The sequence below is a fragment of the Vipera ursinii genome (assembly GCF_947247035.1).
Source record: "Vipera ursinii genome assembly, chromosome: 2".
Lineage (NCBI taxonomy): Eukaryota > Metazoa > Chordata > Lepidosauria > Squamata > Viperidae > Vipera > Vipera ursinii.
Window position 1 is genome coordinate 25,913,694 of NC_139513.1, and position 23,527 is coordinate 25,937,220.

Here is a 23,527-nt window from a genome sequence, read left to right on the forward strand (position 1 = left end):
TAAAAGCAGCAATATCCATCTACTGCATATGTTTATGTTAGTATTTTCATAGTTATGCTGCTTCAAAGAAGGGGGTCTCTGGGCTATATACAGGTAGTCCTCGACTTACAACAGTTCATTTAGTGACCGAAGTTACAACAGCACTGAAAAAAAAGTGACTTATGACCATTTTTTCACACAACTGCTGCTGCCTCCCTTTGTTCATGTAATCAAAATTCAGACGCTTGACTGACTCACATTTATGACGGTTGCAGTATCCCTGGGTCATGTGATTCCCTTTTGCGACCCTCTGGCAAGCAAAGTCAATGAGGAAGCCAGATTCTCTTAACAACCGTGTTACTAACTTAACATCTGCAGTGATTCGCTTGACAACCGTGGCAGGAAAGGTCAGAAAATGGGGCAAAATTTGCTTAACAACTGTCTAACCTAGCAACAAAATTTGGGCCTCGGTTGTGGTAGGTTGACTACCTGTAGGTGATCTCCTACAGCAGGAGTAGGCAACCTTGGCTCTTTTATGAGTCGTGGACTTCAACTCCCAGAATTCCTGAGCCAGCATAAAAGACCCAAGGTTGCCTACCCCTGTCCTACACTACAATATAATTGCTTTTGCTTTCACCATTGTGGCTGATAAGTTTTGTGCCCCACACAGCAAAATCCCCCATGTGTTTATTCAAGTACCTGAAGAAGTGCCTTGTCTGGCTAGGCTTAAATGTCTAATGCAAAATCCTTTTCCCAGATGTGTTGTTTGCAGCATACATGTCATGGACCTCCTCCCAGAATTCCTGAGCCAGCATAAAAGAGCCAAGGTTGCCTACCTACAATATAATTGCTTTTGCTTTCACCATTGTGGCTGATAAGTTTTGTGCCCCACACAGCAAAATCCCCCATGTGTTTATTCAAAAGTAGGCCATGCAGTCAAGGTTTATGGAGACCTCCGTTTCCAGAGACGGCATATATTGAATGCTAATTGCTACAGTTAATGACAGGAGATGATGTCCTGGATGGGCTTTTGATCAGATCCAGCAGAGGACTTCTGTGTCCTTCAGTGATCTTGCGTAGTATTGTTCACTTTGAAATAAATGGACCTAGAATGGTAATTTTAAATAAACCCATATTTTTCAAGAACTTGGCCCATGGTCTAGCGCAAGGGTAGGCAAACTTGGCTCTTTTATGACTGATCTGATTCAACTTCTACCCTTGTCTGGGAGGACACTGCTCAATCCTTCCACATACAATTTCATGCTTTTGCCAGGTGACCAGAGGTCCTAGCAATACTGAAACCAGTAAATATGATAGTGTAATAAGTTATGTTGATCACATCATCTGTAGCATCTTGAATGGGAGACAGAGAACTATTCACATGCCCCTGGGCAAAGAAGACAATTCCACAACAACAAATGGAATCGTGGGTGCCAGGTAGCATTTTGTCACTGTCCAGGTGGTTGATTGCAATGCCATATACCTCGGGCCGCCTTTGTGTTGGACTTGGATCCTTTTAAGTGGGGCAGAAAATGTCTGCTGAAAGTTCATACCAAGTTCAAAAGAGTTTGTGGCTGCCTGTTCATTTTCCAGGGATTAGTTCTTTTCTTTAAAATTGCTTCAATTGTTAGGATTTTCAAGTACCTGAAGAAGTGCCTTGTCTGGCTAGGGCTAGGCTTAAATGTCTAATGCAAAATCCTTTTCCCAGATGTCTTGTTTGCAGCATACATGTCATGTAACAATGGACTTGTTAAGCACTTCCTTGGCAATTTTTGTGCATCCTTCCCATGAGAGTTGTCTAATGTCTACATTGCAACCTTTTAAACACAGGCAGATGTATTCTTATTCAGGCAGACTTTTTTTAATGTATTGCCAACATTTCTATTGTTAAAGAAAATCCTACATATGCTGCATGTTTCATTTTTAATACAAATCAGAAGTCTAGAAAGGCTATCATAAATATAATAGTACCTTAGACTTATTTCAGGAAAGAAATGTCTTAGATGTTCGTGTATAGGTGTGTGCAGTGAACTAAGTCAAAATCCCACTTCTCTCTAGCCTACCCCGGGATTATTCTGAAACATCATCCAGATTTGGAGGGAAAAGGAGGTGGAACTTCTTTTTTTTTAGGACAAAACTGAAGATAGGAATACTGACCCGCCTGTCTGATGCTGCAATCATAAACGTGAGGTGCCACTGCAAAAGTCCCTCGTACTGTAGTCCTAGAGGAGATCAACCCTGACTGCTCTTTAGAAGGCCAGATCCTGAAGTTGAAACTCAAATACTTTGGCCACCTAATGAGAAGGAAGGACTAATGCTGGGAAAGGTTGAGGGCAAGAGAAGAAAGGGACGACAGAGAATGAGGTGGCTGGATGGAGTCACTGAAGCAGTAGGCGTGAGCTTAAATGGACTCCAGAAGATGGTAGAGGACAGGAAGGCCTGGAGGAACGTTGTCCATGGGGTTACGATGGGTCGGACACGACTTTGCAACTAACAACAACTGTAGTTGTTAACTACGTGGAGATTTTATGCCTACTATTATACGATGCTATTATTACTATAATAATAATAATAAGTTTGAAGGGACCTTGGAGGTCATCTAGTCCAACCCCCTGCTCAGGCAGGGAACCCTATACCATTTCAGACAAATGGCTGGCCAGTCTCTTCTTAAAAACTTCCAGTGTTGGAGCATTCACCACCTCTGGAGGCAGGTTGTTCCCCTGGTTAGTTGTCCTAACTGTCAGGAAGTTTCTCCTTAGTTCTAGGTTGCTTCTCTCCTTGACTAGTTTCCATCCATTGCTTCTTGTCCTGCTTTCAGGTGCTTTGGAGAATAGCTTGGCTCCCTCTTCTTTGTGGCGCCCCCCGTCCCCATTGCCATCTCTTTTGGGGAGGGTCTTGTCCCTTTGAAGGAGGAACAGTCCAAGATCGATTTGCTCCTTGTTGAAGATAAAGCCTTCAAACGATCCGGAGCTGTACCTCCGCGGCCAATCCTCTCCGGACGTTGCCCTGGGAGCAAGCCCTGGCATAAAGGACCCAGATTGTTGGGGGCAATTAAGCTGACTTTGTAATAATGCCGCTTGGGGTGTGTGTGTGTGTGAAAGCCCTAATAAGCAGGCATATAATAATAATAATAATAATAATATAAAGTTGGAAGGTACCTTGGAGGTCATCTAGTCCAACCCCCTGCTCAGGCAGGAAACCTATACCATTTCAGGCAAATGGCTGTCCAGTCTCTTCTTAAAAACCTCCAGTGTTGGAGCATTCACCACTTCTGGAGGCAGGTTGTTCCTCTGGTTAATTGTTCTGTCAGGAAGTTTCTCCTTAGTTCTAGGTTGCTTCTCTCCTTGACTAGTTTCCATCCGTTGCTTCTTTGTCCTGCTTTCAGGTGCTTTGGAGAATAGCTTGACTCCCTCTGCTTTGTGGCAGCCCCTGAGATACTGGAACACTGCTATCATGTCACCCCTCACCCTTCTCTTCATTAAATTACACATACCCAATATACATAGAATGAAAGCTAATACTGCTAAGCTTGTAAGCCGCCCTGAGTCTTCGGAGAAGGGCGGGATATAAATGTAATAAAAATAAAAAAGTAAAATAAATATACATAGAATGAAGGCTACTACTGCTAAGCTTGTAAGCCGCCCTGAGTCTTCGGAGAAGGGCGGGATATAAATGTAATAAAAATAAAAAAGTAAAATAAATATACATAGAATGAAGGCTACTACTGCTAAGCTTGTAAGCCGCCCTGAGTCTTCGGAGAAGGGCGGGATATAAATGGAATTAAAATAAAATAAAAAAAAGCCGGCGCGATGGCTGCCTGCGGTCGGTTTCCGCCGAAAAGCGAGCTGCTGTCCGCCCCCCCTTCCCACCGCCCCCTACCCGGGCTCAGGCCGTGCTCCGCTGCCAGCAGAGGGCTCCGGCGACTTCCAGCCAGCGAGCGAGCGGGCTGCGCTTTCTCTTCGTCTCTCTCCGCCCCTGCGTCGGCCGGGATGGGTTTCCTGTCTCGGGCGCTTGCTGCATCCGGATCAAGCGGGAGTCAGCTCGGCCGGAGGAGCCGCGATTCAGCGGAGCTGCGCCTCCTTTTCCCATCGGCGACCGGGCACCCGCTGGCGACAAGCGGCGCCATCTCGGTCCTCCGGCTTCCGCTGGCTAGTAGTCTCTCTCTCTCTCTCTCTCTCGCTGGCCGTCTCTCTTGTGGCTCGACCGAGGTGGGAACTGCCCTCCGGCCAAAACCATCCAGGCGGGCTACGCCCAGGGCTCTGCGGCCATTCAGCCGCCTCCGTCCTTGGCCCAGCCAGATGCCCTCGGGAGGGGGGTGGGTGGGGGCATGCAGGGAGAAGAGGGTGGGCATCCAAGCCGGCTTAGCCCGGCCCGCGGGTGGAAGACGGGGACCCGCAGCGGGAGATTCGCGGGAGGGCGGCGCTGCCCGGCGCTCGTTCTGCCCGGCGCCGTCTCGCGTGGGAACCTCTTCTGCGGCTCCGGGTTTATTTATTTTTATTTTTATTTTATTTCTTTTAATCCCATTTATATCCCGCCCTTCTCCGAAGACTCGGGGCGGCTTACAATCTTAAGGCCCAGGGGGTCTTCAAACCTGGCCCTTTTATGACTTGTGGACTTCAACTCCCAGAATTCCTCAGCCAGCTGAGGAATTCTGGGAGTTGAAGTCCACAAGTCATAAAAGGGCCAAGTTTGAAGACCCCTGAAGATTCTAAGCACAAATCAAATGTGCTTAGCAATAAATAAATAATACTGCTAATAAATAAATAATACTGCTAAGCTTGTAAGCCGCCCTGAGTCTTCGGAGAAGGGCGGGATATAAATGGAATTAAAATAAAAAAAATTAAAAAAATAGCCTTCATCCTATGTATATGCCTGCTTATTATTAGGGCTTTCCCAACTCCCTCCCCCCCCAAGCGGCATTTTTACAAAGTCAGCTTATTGCCCCCAACAATCTGGGTCCTCTGGTTGCTCTGGCCGGTCCCGAAAGTGGGTTCTCCTCCTCCTCGCACTCCTCCCTGCCTTTCCCAGTTTATGGTGTTTTTCCGAAGAGTCGGAAGCGCCTCCTCCCTCTTTTCAAATTTCTGGTTGGAGAAAGAGTTTCCCTTTAAAAATGGGTTTCCCTTTAAAAAAAGAGAAAAAAAGGACTCCGATGGGGCCTTTTGGAAAGGATTTTTAAAGCTCTGCCCGCCTGTATCAGATTTTCCCTTCCCTGCCCCTTCCCCCAGGCCTGGCATCCCAAAGTCTTGTCCCTTTAAATCTCAGAAATGGGTCTAGCTGCAGCCTCGAATCTCTAGGGAGGTCAAGCTGGAGAGGAGTAACCTACCTTTTGCACCAGCCAAATCCCTGGGGAAGAAAAACAGATAGCAGCAAAACAAGCTACTGCAGAAGATGATGGTGCTGTTTTGCACAGTGCGTTTTTTTTAATTAGATCGGTTCGTGATCTTGAAGCTGCAACTAGCGTAGGAAACGTGAACAGTTGGGTTAGATTTATTAACTTGGATGCAGCGTGGTCCAAACTAGGAAAAGGGGGTTTACTTGATCCATTGGCAGTGGGAAGTTCCTCTCTGCTTCTTGTTCAAACACGTAAGCTGATTTTTAGGGGATGCATGAATTTCCCTGTACTGTGAATAGGAAGGCAGTAGGGATGGTGCTAAAGCAGGTTTGTGAGGAGGACTGGAGTTAACTTTTTGTCACATAAGGGGGTATAATGGAAACGACATATTTCACAGACAAGTGAAACTTAAAACAGCTACTTTGATGTTTCATCTTGCTAGATCACCGAGGTTATTATAAATGATTTTTTTCCATGTATGTGTGCATGGTCTTAAAAGTAAGACCTGAGTTCTCCAAGATATGCACAAGCTTTTTGCAGATGCCTGATTCCGTTTGTTTGTGGGTTTTTTTTACAAGAAGAAAAAAACATCCCTGGATAATGGGAAAAAAACATTAAAAGTTAATGCTTTCCCAAGTTTAGTGCCATTTTTTCCTGTAGGGTTACCTCCAGCTATCCCCAGCCAATGTCATAAGTCTGAGCAAATTGGGAAGTGTGACCTAGCACACCTGGAAGATCCTTTTAATTACCCCTCCCCTCCGCTGCCTGGAAGATGTATAAAATCTTGTGTGGTTATGTAAAGTATGTCATTAGCATGCTGGTGTTAGGCTGTCTGAGACACTGTTGCTTAATTAATGTGTTTTTAATGCAGGATGAGGCATTCAGGTTTTGGTGGGTGGGTAGTTGATTTTGAGACTGGCAGGAGATGGGCAACAGTTGTATCAGATGTATTGCTAATAAAAGAAAGTGGGCTCAATTTAAAACCACTTGCCTGGCCAATGGTATAATGGGATTAGGATTATATATTTGGGTTAGGTTTTAGGCTGGGGTGCACAGAAGCACTTTGTATTACATCTATGCCATTTTACATATTGCAAGTCAGCATAAGAAAATTTAGTTCTAAACACTGTGGTATAGCTTTTACATCATGTCATTCATGGTTCATGAAAGCACTCTAAGAATGAATGGGTTGGAAAAAACTAAAGCCCAGCTTTTGATTGAAGAAAGATGGGTTTCTGTCCCACTTTTGGTAGACCACATTTAAGAAAAATGTTAAGTTCTGTAAAGTGGATTAAAACATGGGCCTTGATTCGCTATATTGGTTGTCAAGAATATACTTGGGTTTTGTTTAATCCATTAAGTCTGACAGCATGGGTAGTCCTCCACTTACATTTGTTTTGTGATGGTTTGAAGTTACAACAGCACTAAAAAAAATGACTTATCACCAGTTTTTAAACTTACAGCCATTGCAGCATCCCCCATGGTCACGAGATCAAAATTCAGGAGCTTGGCAACTGGCATGTATTTATGACAGCTGCATTGTCCCGAAGTGATGTGATCAGCATTTGTAATTTCCCTAGCCAGCTTCCAACAAGCCAAGTCAATGGGGGAAGCTTAATGACCATGTGATTCACTTAATAACTGCAGTGATTTACTTAACAAGTGTAGGGTGTAAGGGTGTAAAATGCAGCAAAACTCACTTAACAGTTGTCTTGCTTAGCAACCGAAATTTTGGGCTCAATTTTTGTCGTAAGTTGAGGACTACCTGTAATGACCCCAATACAAGGTCATTATTATTTCTCTGTCTTGTGTGATGGTTCCTGACCTATCTAGCAAACTGTCCTCCAGCAGCAGAGACAGAATTTTCTACAGAATAAAACTTAAGTGTGTTCACAATGAACAATTGTATAATGCAACCTTCACCAAATGTTGCAGGGTGAAGTAAATCAGAGTTGAAGTTCTGTGCCTCTAAAGGCCATGTGGGAATTTTGCATGCAGGACGACATGCTCTTATCCGTGAGGTCTACTCACCTTTATTCCCTGGCCTCTTGCTGATGGTTTTTACCAAAATCCTAGCCTTCATTCCTAATTGAAATCCTGGGTGTTATGCATTGATTCTGGATGCTTTATAGTAGTTGAACCTCGCTTGAGAGCTTTTGCCACTGTAGGTTGAATTTTTGCAAAACGTTGGTTGAGGGAATGTCACAAGTTAGTATATGCATGCTGCATCCAAAACAAATCCATTTATCAAGCTTGAGATGGATAGGTGCCTGTGGTAAGGTTAAAGGTTGACTTCTCCTGTTCTATGCAAGGATCGATTGTGTCAGTCTGTGAAGGAAACTCTTGCACCAAGAATGGCAGCCTCAAGAGGGCCATTCTTTTAAGTTTCCATGATCCATAATGGCCACGCAAGGAGAACTTACATAGATTAAGCTGAGGGCTCATTTTATCCAGCATCTCATTTCCAAGCGTGGCCAACCAGCTCTTTCCAGGAATTTCCTACACTTGAAGATGGCAATCACTCCTTGTTTTCCATCTCCTGCAAAGGGTCTTCCCTACCTTGACGCCGAGGTTTCAAGTTCCTGTAGCTAATATCATCTTGAGGGGTCCTTGGTGCTCTTTGGCACTAGTGCTGATGATGTTACATAGGGAATGAAACGTCTGCAAAAAAAGCAGCCAAACTCAGCCCCAAGGACCCCTCATTTCAACCCTGAGCTACAAATATTCTCCTTTATCGGTACTATCTTTTTTGACAGCTGATACTCCACCTCATAGAAGCAGTGTGTTAATGTGTCACACGAAGAAGCACTTTTTCATATCTGTCCTTAATTTACCATTTTCAGGCTTTCATTCTGCTCCACCAAATTCCATTACAAAATAGGCAGAAACATTCACCGTCATTTTTGCTCTGTGCTTAACTGTCTATATTTCCGCCACGCTCCACATTCCTCTTCCCCAAATAACATATATTAGAAATCATGTCTTGTGTGTAAACCCCCCCCCCACACACACACACAGAATAGGAAATGGGGGAGTCTTCTCTCTAATATTAGAAGCTGAAATTTAGTAAATGTATATGATGGAAGACTCAGAACAGAGAGCTGTGGAATTTGCTAGTAGAAAATAAATTTAGGAGGCCTGAAAGGCATTTGACCAAATTCTTGAAGTATCAAGCTATAAATCACTGTGATGGCTAGAGCTTTTAGAGCAGACATGTCAAACTCACATACCGGAGCTTTTTCCCCATTACCGGCAATGGGGTGGGCGTGGTTTCATCGTGATGCGTCCAGCCCGCGGGCTGGCAGTTTGACACCCCTGTTTTAGAGCATTACATCCTTGTAAGGAAGGGATGTGTTGCCATCCCTGGAGCCTTGTGCAATGGCATTCTATATATGCTTACTCAAGTCGTATAAGAAAGTCAGCTTGGCTTATCGGTCCAGACCAGGAGACTGAATTCTAGTCCCAATTCAGGCATGAAAGCTGACAGGGTTATTAGGGAGAAAAATAGGAGGAGGGAGATGCGTTCGCTGTCTTGAGTTATTTATAAAACAATAATAATAGTAAAGGGATTAGAAAATCTAATAAAAGAAATAAGGAAAGGGAGGAGAGAAGGTAAGGTTGCTTTGGATATATTCAGGCCTTTTTTTGACTAGAACACTCAGAACGGAGTTCCGGCACCTTTTTTGGATGGAACCTTGTAGGGAAGGCAAGGTGGGTTGTATGACGTGTGTGAGTTTCGGCACCTTTTTCTTTTACATTTATATTCATCAGAGGGATGCTGTTCCTTCCTCAAGTTAGTAGATAATCTCCCACGACTACAGTGTTAATGGTGAGTGGGGTGATTTATCTTTGGATGCTGAGGGGCTATTTCAGTGTTTTAATCTTGTTCCGCTACTCAAGAGTTCTTGAGTGAAATGGGCAGCTATATAAATCATACATTGTTGGCTAAGATGAAGGGTAGTATCTGTTCTTAACAGTTTTAATATCTGGTCTAGTGCAGGGGCAGGCAACCTTGGCTCTTTTATGACTCCTGGACTTCCACTCCCAGAATTCCTGAGCCAGCATGGCTCAGCTTGGAAACCTCTCCCTTTCCCCTCAGCATGGCTGGCTCAGGAATTCTGGGAGTTGAAGTCCACGAGTCATAAAAGAGCCAAGGTTGCCTACCCCTGGTGTAGGAGATGACCTACAGGTAGTCAACCTACCACAACCGAGCCCCAAATTGTGTTGCTAGGTAAGACAGTTGTTAAGCAAATTTTGCCCCATTTTCTGACCTTTCTTGCCACAGTTGTTAAGCGAATTACTGCAGATGTAAAGTTAGTAACACGGTTGTTAAGAGAATCTGGCTTCCTCATTGACTTTGCTTGCCAGAAGGTCGCAAAAGGGAATCACATGACCCAGGGACACTGCAACTGTCATAAATGTGAGTCAGTCAAGCGTCTGAATTTTGATTACAGGAACAAAGGGAGGCAGCAGCAGTTGTGTGAAAAAACGGTCATAAGCCACTTTTTTCAGTGCTGTTGTAACTTCAGTCACTAAATGAACTGTTGTAAGTCGAGGACTACCTGTATATAGCCCAGAGACCCTCTTCTTTTTAGTAGCATAACTATGAAAATACTAACATAAACATATGCAGTAGGTGGATATTGCTTCTCTCTCTCTCTCTCTCCATCCATCCCCCACCCCAACTTACCTCAAGAGGGTTGTTGTTATGGGGAAAATAGGAGGAAGGAGAATTGTGTATGTTTGCTTCCTTGAGCTATTTATTAAAAAAAATAAAAATAAAAGCGGGATACATAAAGGTGTAGCCTTAGACCTTTTTTTTGCTTTTTTAAAAGTCTTTTACTATTTTTGAGTTGGTCATTTCAAGACCCAAGATACAGCTTATAGAAAACACAATAATTCAGCTTCATTTTTATTCATTTCCTTTGTGTCAGATATAACAGAGAAAGAATTGCGGGCTGGGAAGTTCACATTCATGGTGACCACCGCAACAAAAATATTGAAAATGGAAAGGAAAGACAATCCTCCCCCAATTCTCCTTCCTTCAGAAGAGCTATTCAGGCCTAACTCCCCTCCCCCCCCCATACACATATTGGGTTCCAGTGAAGTGAAGTCCCCTTCTAGATGTTGAAGGTTTACCATTTGATAGTGTTTGTGTGTATGTGTTAATAACGTAGGGTGATATTTGTTACTATTTATTTTTGTTGTAATGGGCCATAAGAATAATCTGGAAGGGCAGGAATAAGGACCACAGCTAAGGCAACAGTAAGATAAGAGAAATCAGAGTCCAGAGCAGGAATGTACAGGTAGTCCTCAACGTATGACCACAATTGACCCCCAAATAGTGAGACATTTGTTAAGTGAGTTTTGTCCCTTTCTTGCTACAGTTGTTAAGTGAGTCACCGTAGCTGATAAGTTAATAACCTGGTTGTTAAGTGAATCTGGCCTCCCCATTGACTTTGCTTGCCAGAAGGTGGTCAAAGGGGAGACCACATGACCTCGGGACACAGCAAACCGTCATAAGGATGAACCACTTGTCAAGCATCTGAGTTTTGATCCCATGATCCTGGGGATGCTTCAAAGGTCTTAACTGTGAAAAAAAAGGTCCGAAATCCCTTTTTTCAGTGCTGCTCCAACTTTGAACGGTCAGTAAATGGACCTGTCGTAAGTCAAGGACAACCTCTAGTTTGAAAAAGCATCTCAGAGTTAACCCTCCCTGCTACTCTTGAATGTAAAGGCGGGGAGGGGAGAGGCACATTCAGACTTGCAGAATTTTGTCACTGTAATCTTACAATAAAAGTAGTACAGGTAGTCCTCGACTTACAGATCATTCGTTTAGCGACCGTTCCAGGTTACAACAGCACTGAAAGAAGTGAGTTATGACCCAGCCAGTCTTAGTACAACCGTCACAGCATCCACATGGTCACATGATTAAATTATGTACTGACAGCCTTTGCAGCCTCCTGGGGTCAGCTGATCACCATTTCCGGCCTTCCCAGCTGGCTTGCAACCAGCAAAGCCAATGGGGGAAGGCAGAGTTGCTTAACAACGTGATTCACTTAACAACCGCAGTGATTCACTTAACCACCGCAGCAAAAATGTCCTAAATTCAGGGGCAACTCCTCCCCCCTCCCCTTAAGAACCAACTTGCTTATCATAGTAAATTTTGATCCCAAGCCGAGGACTTCCTGTATTAACATTCCTACCTTGGGTTTCCTGGTCTGGGCTACCTCAAAAGGCTGACATATCTTCTTCTTCTTCTTCTCCTTAGCAGGTGATGGAACAATGAAGGACACCAAAGGAGGGAAGACTTTGCAAGAGAAGGACGAGGACTTTGAACCCCAAGTTGAACTGCACTTCACCATATTGGAAGAATCGGAAGGGGGCATTTCGCAGGGGAAACTCTGGCCTTGTGAGGTCGATGCAGCGCTACGGCCCTCTGAGAGCTCCTGTCCGCTGGATCCCGATGACGAATTACTTTATTCCGATCAATTCCGGTCCTCGCCGGAAATACAGAGGCTACACCAAGAGCCTGACAGGAAGACCCAGGAGAGAAGAGTGGAAATGTACCCTAAGCCCAGTTCTGAGCAGCAGGTCGAGCTTCATTTCACCATTCTGGAGGAATCCGAAGGGGGCATTTCCGAAGGTAAACTCTGTGCCAGTGAGATAGGACGGGATGGGTCGCCGGAGGTGAGCTACCCGGAGCGGCAGTGGGATAGCTCTGCTCAGTGGCGTGAGAAAGCTGGCCAGCCGTCAGCCGCTGTGAAGGAACCTCCGCCAGCTGAAGGAAGACCAGAAGCCGACGCTAAGCGGTCGGTTCTCCAGCCGGAGAGCTCTGATCAGCAGGTAGAGGTCCATTTTACCATTTTTGATGATCCCAAGGAAAAAAGCCTCTCCCAGGGACCGGAGGACTATCCGGTCTGGGCAAGCCCATTTAAACCAGCAATTTATCAAGGTGACTATCCCAAAGAGATTTGGGACGCCTCCATTGACAGTCTCGGAGATGTCTTTGAAGCGTCTTTCCAGCAGCAGTTCTACTCCGATGGGAGAATGTACCCCTGTACCGAATGCGGCCGAGTTTTCAACCGGAAGTCAACCCTGACCCGACACTGGCGGACGCACACGGGGGAGAAGCCGTACTCGTGTCTCTACTGCGGGCGGAGTTTCAGCCTGAACCTGAACCTCCTTACCCATCAGATGACCCACACGGGAGAGAAACCCTACAAATGCCCTGACTGTGGGCAAAGCTTCACCCGTAGCACGAGTGTCACTCGGCACCAGAGAAGCCACCGAGAGGAAGGCCTTTTCAAGAGTGACTTGTGGGAAGACGCCTTCTCGTACCCTGTCCCGGTTCCCTTCACGTTCCCCATGCCTCCTCCGGTGGAGGAGAAGTCCTTCGTGTGCCCCGTTTGCGGGGAGGCCTTTACTCACAGTGGGAGTCTGAGCAGGCACTTGCGAACACATGGGGTGGAGAGGCCTTACAAGTGCATGGTCTGTGGGGAAGGTTTCTGTTCTATGTCCAAGCTTTACCGGCACGAGAGAATCCACATGGTGGACAAGCCCTATCACTGTGAAATCTGCAGGAAGAGCTTTGCCGTCAAGTCAACGCTGACCCGGCACCAGATGCTCCACCAGGCGGAGAGGCCCTACATGTGTTCCCACTGTGAGAAGGGCTACGTTCAACGGAGTCATCTGGCTAGACACCATCACAAAGCACATCCTGGGGTCCCCTTTAACCCAGTTAAAGCGAATACTATGCCTGCCACTATTCTGGATTCTGACAATTTAATTACCTATTTCTGGGGAGATGAGGAAACAGACACCACCCCGGAGCCTGTCCCAACTCAGTTGATCTACTCTGGAGCAGATTGCTGAAGGACTTACTCCTAGTCTGGAATTCCTTGTTCTCCAGAGAGAGCCTCACTAAGATCCCACTTCTTTCTTGTCTTCTTAAATCTCCACGCACACTTCTGACCTTAGAGTTTGGTGATGCAAAGTGGATTTTTATGGTAAAAAACAAAAAAAAACCAACAACTTGGTTTTGTTTCTGGACAGTCTTTGTGCCAAGACCCTTTTCTTGCCTTGTTCATAATTCCAGGAACTATCCTGTCATGCCCATACACCACATCCACATCTCCAGAGGACATGTTCATTCTTGTGGTTCCTTGAAGTCCACTACAGATGGTGCCAGTATCCAAGTGCTTGTAGAAGGCAGGCCCAGCAAAGAGTGAGAAGTGGGTAATCAGCACACTCATGCATGGACCTGTTCACTCAAATTTCTCTTAACTGCTGAATACAACAGAAGCTGTGTGCCATAGTACTGGGCTCAGAGAACATCTGTATATCTCTTGATGCAAATCTTCACAGGGGGGAAGGGAATAGTCCAGCCTGTAGCAAGATAATCTAGTTGTAGGTGATGTGTGGGAGCTTGGAAGTTCATCTGAAATTATTTTTGTTTGTGGTAAGGATGTCTATGGAGATTCCCAGTCATCCAGGTCATGGGTTGTCCCAAAGGTGCTTTTCCAAAAGGCAACTGGACTTAGTTTTTCCTTGAAGATGTTTCGCTTCTCATCCAAGAAGCTTCTTCAGTTCTGACTTTGTAGTAAGGATGGGTTTTTTTTCCCTTACAGGAAGCCTCTGCCTTGTTTCATCACTTCTTTTTTTGTGTGTGTGTGTGGGGGGGAATGGATGAATTCTTAAGAGAAATAAGTAAAATATAGAAACAGAGAAAACATACCTAAAGGCTATTATTTGTTGCACAAACCAGATGTCCTGTAAGAAATGTTTAAGATCTAGGCAGAATATAAATATTTTGAAAAAATAAATACAGGAATATCATGATAACAGAATTCAGGCTTTTTATTTTGTTTCCCTGTTCTCCAGATTTTTCTGTTGTCATCTGAGCTAGTGACACTAGTGCAGCCTTGAAGTTTACAAATTTAAAGGAAGGGAGCAGAGTCCAGGGGCCTCTCGCTCATTCTAGGCCTACATCCCAGGCTCGATTATTCTTGTTCAGGGGTAAACAACCTTGGCTCTTTTATGACTCGTGGACTTCTACTCCCAGAATTCCTCAGCCACCTATAAAAGACTTTGGATAAGTAAAGGCCATCAGATATGGTCACCCTCACCATCATGTGAGTTCAGGTCACTAACAGATAAGAGAGCCTTTCAACCATCAAGGAAGCTTCTAGACCTCCAAAATTTACATGCTCTCCTTATCTGAATTACTTTATAGTATGAAATCTAGGGGGGGTGAGAGGATCCTGGTGTTGCTGATAATACTGATGTGGGAGCTTTGGGCTTTGATGCGTGGATTTGCTGGTGTCAGAAAGAGAGGGCACAAGTTTGAGTGCAATAACTACATCTTGTCAGTTCCAGTGTAATAAATTTTAAAGAGGTGCTGCAAGACCGTTCTTTTCCTTCCCTTTAATCCAGTGGGTTTGTTGTTTTTTTGCCAGACCTATATGCAACTTTTGTTACTTTCTCAGATTCTGGTTTGGTGTCATTTTGGGAACTGTGTGGCGTTGTTGGCAGTTATAATCATATCATGGGACTTGTAGGTTCCTCATCCTTACCTTGATGGCTCAGGAATTCTGGGAGTTGAAGTCCACGAGTCGTAAAAGAGCCAAGGTTGCCTACCCCCTGTTCTTGTTTTTTTTTCCCCCACAGAAATAGACAAATTGTGCATGCTTCTAAAATAACAGAGCATAAGTCTTGTTCAGAAAGGTTTGCTCTGCCTTTTATATATAGTCTTCTTTTCACCACATAATTTAATTCCCATATTAGGGGGAAAATGCCTAATGTCTAAACTCTAGAAACTCCAGGCAAAGTCTAGAGCACCTTGTTTAACTACCACATTGGATTGAAATGCAGAATGAGCCCTGTGTCACTTTATCAGGTTCTTGAAGTGATTAAAGCACAAACAAACAAAAGACTGTGCCTTTTAATAAAATCTATGAGTCCGAAAAGGTGCTTCCAGATTCCGTGTGTTTCTCAGGAGGAGAATTTTGGGAGTTGAAGTCCATATATTTTGCAGTTGAGGAATACTGCCATAGACCAGGCTCTCCAAATTTGGCAACTTTAAGGCATCTGAACTTCAATTCCCAGAATTTCCAGAATTGTGGGAGTTGAAGTCCAGAGGTCTTAAAGACACCAAGTTTGGAGACCCCTATCCTAGACTAACACTTTTCTCCTACAGTATCTAAAACGGGTCTTCAAACTTGGTTGTAAGTCAAGGATGTATTTAGCTCAAAGTCATCTAGCGCAGGGGTTCTTCAAACATGGCCCTTTTATGACTTGTGGACTTCAACTCCCAGAATTCCTCAACTAGCGTGCCTGGCTAAGGAATTCTGGGAGTTGAAGTCCACAAGTCATAAAAGGGCCAAGTTTGAAGACCCCTGATCTAAAATCTGAAGTCACTCATTTTCTCTGCTTAATGAGAGCCCATCTCCTCCTCCTCTGGGGACAGTCTTGTTAGTCATTGAATGATTTTGATTTTTTTTACTTCTACTAGGCCCCAAAGTGACTAGCTGGAAAAAAAAATGTTGCATTTGCTTGCGTTTTAATCATACAAAGCGCTCCTCTTAAAGAGAAACTGTCTACTTTTGTCCTGGACTCCAGAGGCTTCACCTAATCGCCAAGAACATATAGTAATGCAAGTTGTCCTCAACTTTCAACCATTTGTTTAGTGATGAAGTCACAAAGGCACTGAAAGAAGTGACTTACGACCAGTCCTCATACTTATGTCGCAGCATCCCCACAATCATGCGATCGAAGGCTCTTGGCATGTGTTTACGACGGTTGCAGTGTCCCAGAGTCATAGGATTTCTTTTTGTGAGCTTCACAGCTGGCTTCTGACAAGCAAAACCAATGAGAAAGCCGGATTCATTTCATGATCACTTGAATCATTTAAAAAACTGCCGTGATTTGCTTAACAACGGTAGCCAAATCCGGCGTAAAATTCGGCGTGACTCATTTAACAATTGCCTTCTGTAGCAACAGAAATTCTGGTCCCAGTTGTTGTAAGTGCGAGAATCACTTGTAAGCCACTTTTTTCAGTACCGTTGTAACTTTGAATAGTTGCTGAACAAATGGTTGAAGTCGAGGATTATTTGTAAAGATGGGGAGACATTGCACAGCCCTATGTTTGCAGCTGCCTACTTGTCCAGAAAGAATTCTGCCCCTTACCTTTAGGGAAACCAGCCAGAAACTGTTTAAAATTAGTGTTTTTCTGAAAAGTTTATCAGGGAATGTGATACACACTTTGCAGTTGAACACAATGGCTGAAATTATACCTGGATTTCATCAGTGATGTGATCATTAGGGCAGGGGTTTGTGGCAGGGGTTGTCACAAAGAAGAGGGAATCAAGCTATTCTCCAAAGCACCTGAAGGAAAGACAAGAAGCAACCTAGAACTAAGGAGAAATTTCCTGACAGAACAATTAACCAGTGGAACAACCTGCCTCGAGAAGCGGTGAATGCTCCAACACTGGAAGTTTTTAAGAAGAGACTGGACAGCCATTTGTCTGAAATGGTATAGGGCAAGGGTGTCAAACTGCTGGCTCGCAGGCCGGAGCAAAACCGTGCCCACCCCATTGCCGGCAATGAAAAAAAAGTCACGATACATCGTGACACGTCATGTGACGTTGCGAGTTTGACACCCCTGGTATAGTTTCCTACCTAAGCAGAGGGTTGGACTAGATGACCTCCAAAGTCCCTTCCAACTTTATTACTACTTGTATTATTATTATTATTATGCAAATCTGCATTCCCCCATTTACTCTGCTTGTCAGAAGTAAGCTAGGAAGGTAATAGTGATAACATGCTACTAGGACACTGCAATCATCATAAATACTTGCCAACTAGTTGCTTGCCAACTAGCTGAATTTTGACCATGTGCTGAGATAGTTGTTAACTGCCAGGAGCTGTTGTAAGTCACTTTTCAGTGCCCTTGTAACTTTGAATGGTCGCTACATGTATTGCAAGTCGAGATTTCTGTAGCACAGTAGGCCACAAATAATCCTAACCAAGGCTCAACCAAGCTAAGGTTAGTATGTGATGCAAATGCAGCTGCTAAGTCCTTAATTGGCTTGGTTTAGCAGGGTGAGCAAATACATCCACTGAATACTATTAGAGCAGCTAGCAAGAGAGGGGAAAATGGGGGAAAAACATAAAAACAGATCAAAACCAGAAGGAACTATGGGAGGAGAAAGAGATTTATACATATAGAGAAAAATCATGCCAGCTTGTTTTGTAATAGTACCATAATAATAATAATAATAATATAATAATAATAATAATAATAATAATAATAATAATAATAATAATAATAATAATATAAAGTTGGAAGGGACCTTTGGAGGTCATCTAGTCCAACCCCCTGCTCAGGCAGGAAACCCTATACCATTTCAGACAAATGGCTGTCCAGTCTCTTCTTAAAAACTTCCAGTGTTGGAGCATTCACAGCTTCTGGAGGCCGGTTGTTCCAATGATTAATTGTTCTAACTGTCAGGAAATTTTCTCCTTAGTTCTAGGTTGCTTCTCTCCTTGGTTAGTTTCCATCCGTTGCTTCTTGTCCTGCCTTTGGGCGCTTTGGAGAATAGCTTGACTCCCTCTTTGTGGCAGCCTGGTACATGCTTGGTACAATTTTGCTATAGTACTTGGGACATTTTTTCCCCACAATTTTAGATATGTACTGTAGAAGAAAGATATGTAGAAGATAAGAAACCCAATATTGAAGGACCCACTTCCAATCCATGTTCAACTAAGTTTTCTCCTAACTCTGCCTAAACCACATTGCCAGAATAGAAAACCAGGTGACTTAAGACGCCAGCCAACAAATGATTAAAATAGCGGCCTAACTTTCCTTTATAGCAAAGATGCTGGGAGCCCTTTAAAAGCCACAATTGCATTGTGGCATGAGTTTTTGCAGATGATCCTGTACATCAGGTTTCTCAACCTTGGCAACTTTGAGATGTGTGGACTTCAACTCCCAGAATTCTTCAGCCAGCATTAGTCTCTGGCTAGTTCTCTGGCTCTGCAAGGCTTACTATTAACACTCCAACTATGCAAGGGAGAAAAAGTGGAGAAGGTGATGCCAACATTTGTAATTGGTTCTGCAGTTCCTCCCCCCCCTGCAATTTATCACTTTGTAGATCAGGTGGATGGGAGATAATAATAAAGTTGGAAGGGACCTTGGAGGTCATCTAGTCCACCCCCCTGCTCAGGCAGGAAACACTATACCATTTCAGACAAATGGCTGGCCAGTCTCTTCTTAAAAACTTCCAGTGTTGGAGCATTCACCACCTCTGGAGGCAGGTTGTTCCACTGGTTAATTGTTCTAACTGTCAGGAAGTTTCTCCTTAGTTCTAGGTTGCTTCTCTCCTTGACTAGTTTCCATCCGTTGCTTCTTGTCCTGCTTTCAGGTGCTTTGGAGAATAGCTTGACTCCCTCTTCTTTGTGGAAGCCCCTGAGATATATAACACTGCTATCATGTCCCCACTCTTCCTTCTCTTCATTAAACTAGACATACCCAATTCCAGCAACCGTTCCTTATATGTTTTAGCCTCCAGTCCCCTAATCATCTTTGCTCTCTGTAGAGTCTCAACATCTTTTTTACATCGTGGTGACCAAAACTGGATGCAGTATTCCAAGTGTGGCCTTACCAAGACCTTGTAAAGTGGTATTAATACTTCACGTGATCTTATCCCTCTGTTAATGCAGCTCAGCACTGTGTTGGCTTTTTTGGCAGCTGCAGCACACTGCTGGCTCATATTTAAGTGATTTATTTTTTATTTTTTATTTTTTAATTACATTTATATCCCGCCCTTCTCCGAAGACTCAGGGCGGCTTACAAGCTTAGCAGTAGCCTTCATTCTATGTATATGCCTGCTTGTTAGGGCTTTCACACACACCCCAAGCGGCATTATTACAAAGTCAGCTTATTGCCCCCAACAATCTGGGTCCTCATTTTACCTACCTCGGAAGGATGGAAGGCTGAGTCAACCTTGAGCCTGGTGGGATGCAAACCTGCACTAATTGCAGGCAGCTGGTGTTACGTAAGGAGGCATTAGCCCTCTGCTCCACCAAGGCTGCACTAGGAGTCCACTAGGACTCCAAGATCCCTCTCACAGTTATTACTTTTGAGCAAGGTACCACCTATACTATACCTGTACATTTGGCTTTTCTTGCCTAAATGTAGAACCTTACTTTTTTCACCACTAAATTTCATTTTGTTAGCACCCAGTGTTCAAATCTGTCCAGATCCTCCTGTATCTTAAGCCTGTCTTCTGGAGTGTTGGCTATTCCTGCCATCTTGGCGTCATCTGCAAATTTGATGAGTTCCCCATCTATCCCCTTGTCCAAATAGTTGATGAAGATGTTGAAGAGCACTGGGCCCAGAACAGAGCCCTGGGGCACCCCACTACACACTTCCCTCCATGTAGATGCTGTTTCCATTGAGGACCACATGCTGAGTATGGCCAGTCAGCCAGCTACGAATCCATTTGGTGGTGATGCTCTCTAACCCACATTTTATTATCGAGTAGTAGGTTGTGATCTACTTTATCAAATGCCTTACTGAAGTCCAAGTAAATTATATCTACAGCATTCCTCTGGTCCACAAATTTTGTCACTTGGTCAAAGAATGCAGTAAGATTTGTCTGGTATGATCTGTTTTTAATAAACCCATGTTGGCTTTTAGTAATGACTTTGTTTGCCTCTAGATGTTCGCTGATTCGTTGTTTCATTATCTTTTCCAGAATCTTCCCAGGTATTGAGGTCAGGCTGATAGGTCTGTAATTTCCTGGATCCATTTTTTTTACTTTTTTGAAGATGGGAACTACATCAGCTCTTTTCCAGTCCTCTGGTAGTTCCCCAGTGCTCCAGGATCTTTGAAAAATATAGTTCAGTGGTTCTGAGATCACATGTGCCAGTTCCCTTGGGGTGTAATCCATCTGGTCCTGGTGATTTAAACTCATCTAGGTTGGATAGGTGCTCACTTACCATTTTCTTGCCTATCTTAACTTGTGTTTCTATTGTTTTTTATGGCACTATTTTTGATAGGTTGGTCTGTTTTTTCCCTTGCGGAAAGACAGATGCAAAAAAATGAGTTAAAATAGTTCTGCTTTCTCCCTATTGCTTGTCACCTTCTTGCCACTTTCCCCCACAAATGGACCAATCATTTCCTTCACCTTTTTTACCAGAAAATATCACAGCTACATCCCATTACCAGCTTTATTAGCCAGAGGTATGGGCACCTACTGGAAAGGAGCAAGCATCAGCTTTGGGAGAGCACCTTTTCCCCAAATGCACTTCCTCTGGGAAATCTGGGCATTGGAGACTAAGATCCGGAAAGTGACAGCTCAAGAAAGGTTGCACAGGGCTACAAACAGTGGTTGGATTCAAATATGGGAACAGCCAGTTCCCTGTGTGGATGCCACTTCCGGAAGTCCATTCTAGGCCTGGGCAACAAAAAAATTAGCTACCGGTTCTGCCGAACTGGTGCGAACTAGCTGTATCCCACCACTGGCTACAAATGCTTCACCCTAGGCCCAGCTACTGTCCATTAGCCCTAAGTCATTGCAACTGGACCAATTTTGGTTGTTAATTTGACACGTTTCCCTGCTCATCCAAGCAAGAGAGAGAGAGAGTCCTATCAGGTCCTGCTGCATCAACCTGGGGGGGGGGGCTTTCCTCCCCAAAGTGTCTTGCAATGTGTCAATGAATTCAGATGCATTTCCTGCTCTCACCAATCCCCGGCGACCTGCATCTTTTCAAGGCTGCCAGACCAGGCGCAGTGCCAAATTGTGGGGTTGAAACAGATTTGCAGGGAGAAGAGGTCGCATAGGTAGCCCAAGTTCTTCTTCTCCAGGCTGACCTCTGCCCTGGCGCCAGGCACTTTACAAGCATATCATGAAAGCAACCGTAATATAGCAAAGAGGTGAGATTTAGTTCGCCTGCCCTCTTCCTTCACCGAGTTTCAAGCTTGCTCTCCTGAGCCAGTTCTGGAGTATTGGCTGTGTTTGCCTTCTGTTCCTAAAAACGGAACAAGGTCTGAAGGAAAGCCTTCCATTGCAAAGAAGTGTTGTCCTTGCCATTGAAATCTCCACACAGAGCTTGAGAACCTATGCTTTTTACCATCTGCCTTTAGGCGATCCAAAAACAATGAAGCCACCACATATTTCCAAAGTCCTTATGAAGAACTATGAAAGAACAGAGCTTTGAAAAAATAATAATAACAATAACACTAAGTTGGAAGGTACCTTGGAGGTCATCTAGTCCAACCCCCTGCTCAGGCAGGAAACCCTATACCATTTGAGACAAATGGCTGTCCAGTCTATTCTTTAAAACTTCCAGTGTTGGAGCATTCACCACTTCTGGAGGCAGGTTGTTCCACTGATTAATTGTTCTAACTGTCAGGAAATTTCTCCTTAGTTCTAGGTTGCTTCTCTCCTTGACTAGTTTCCATCCGTTGCTTCTTCTCCTGCCTTCAGGGGCTTTGGAGAATAGTGTGACTCCCTCTTCTTTGGGGCAGCCCCTGAGATATTGGAACACTGCTATCATGTCCCCCCTCATCCTTCTCGTCATTAGACTAGACCAGGGGTAGGCAACTTTGGCTCTTCCATGACTCATGGACCTCAACTCCCAGAATTCCTGAGCTAGCATGGCTGGCTCAGGAATTCTGGGACTTGAAGTCCACAAGTCACAAAAGAGCCAAGGTTGCCTACCCCTGGACTAGACATACCCAATTCCAGCAAATGTTCCTTATATAACCCAATAATCATTCGTCTTCCCAATATTAACAAAATTTCTAATCTCATATCTGTGCTCAAGAGATTGATTGGAACCTGTGGTGATATTTCTTGCATATAAGAAAGAAGCTAATAGTTTCCAGTTAGATTTCATGTTGTTAAGTTACTGCTCAGCCATCAACAGAGGCCAAGTTAGAACACAGAACATAAAATAATAGGGTTAGAAAGGAACTTGGAGGTTCCTTTCCTGAATTTCTCGAATTTTAAATAATTGACACCCAGGAGAAATGTTGTTTTTTTCACAACTTGCTAACTTCCAGTGTTTTGAGGCTGAGAGTTCCAGCACCCCTAGAAGACATTAGTTTGAGCAGAGAAGTCTGAAGAGGGCTAGGGGGCAAAAAAATAAGGATGGTGGCCGCAATCCTGCCACTGAAACCCCTTTTATTTTTTACAGATATTGATGTATATAAAAAAGAGCAGGACTTCAGTGGCAAGGTCATGACTACCATCTTGACTTTTCTGGCATCCCCTCGCAAATGCCTCTAAAGTCCAGCAAGGCTGCTTTAGCAGTTATGGACTTCTAAGGATTTTTGTTTCTACAGGGACTTAGCTGATCCTAACTAAGCATACTGTCGATGGAAGACTTATCAGGAAAATCAGAACTATAGGATAGATTGGAATTTTAAGGAAACAAAACTACATCGAAAGACGTCAGGAGCAACTCTTGTGGCAAAAATAACCCCCAACAACAACCCCAACCTATAAAGTTTGGTGAAGTCATCAGGAGTCCCATGTGACTTGAAGATATTCTGTCGTCTCCCTTGGGGACTTAGAAATCGATAATGCTGGGAAAGGTGGAATGAAAGAGAAGAGGATGACCAGCCACATGGTTTGGTGGATTGTTGGAAGACCTGAAGGGCCAGACTGTGGATGGGTTGGTTCTGTGATTGCTAAGAGATAGCAATAGCACTTAGATTTATATACCGTCTCACAGTGCTTTACAGACCCTCTCCAAGCAGTTTACACAGTCAGCGTATTGCGCCCCAACAATCTGGGTCCTCATTTTACCAGCCTTGGAAAGATGGAAGGTTGAGTCAATCTTGAGCCGGTGAGAATCGAACTCCTGGAGTAAGCAGTGAGTTAGCCTGCAGTACTGTATTCTAACCACTGCGCCACAGTACGGTAATGATACTGACTTGATGGCACATAACCCTCCTATCAACCCAATGGACTTCAATCTTAATAATTTGGATAGTGAATGAGCAGAAAAACTGCACTTGTATTTGTGTGGGCAGAAAATTGTCGAAGTCAACCTCTATCTACTGATAGAATATTTCTGACTCAGGGTGGAAGTGTGGGGTCCTTGGTATTCTCTGAGCTAGGTGGTTTTGCCAGCACTGATGATGTTATCTAGTTTGGTAATGAAATATCTGCAGGAAAACCACCAAGGATCCCACAAATATCT

General features: G+C 44.2%; 2 protein-coding genes across 3 annotated transcripts in view; one reads left to right on the forward strand and one right to left on the reverse strand.

The window, feature by feature from the left end:
• Positions 1 to 23,527, reverse strand: part of LOC310636328 (uncharacterized protein) — a 211,325-nt gene that overhangs the window by 131,054 nt on the left and 56,744 nt on the right. The gene's annotated exons all lie outside the window — the stretch shown is intronic.
• Positions 4,014 to 14,281, forward strand: LOC310633694 (uncharacterized protein). Of its 2 annotated transcripts, none has more exons than XM_083351549.1 (2): positions 4,014 to 4,187; positions 11,583 to 14,281. In XM_083351549.1, exon 2 carries the CDS (start codon positions 11,597 to 11,599, stop codon positions 13,184 to 13,186), a length of 1,590 nt encoding a protein of 529 aa, XP_083207675.1. In that variant the 5' UTR covers positions 4,014 to 4,187; positions 11,583 to 11,596; the 3' UTR covers positions 13,187 to 14,281. The 2 variants fall into 2 exon arrangements, with proteins under 2 accessions (XP_083207675.1, XP_083207676.1); XM_083351550.1 differs by having other exon boundaries at positions 11,586 to 14,281.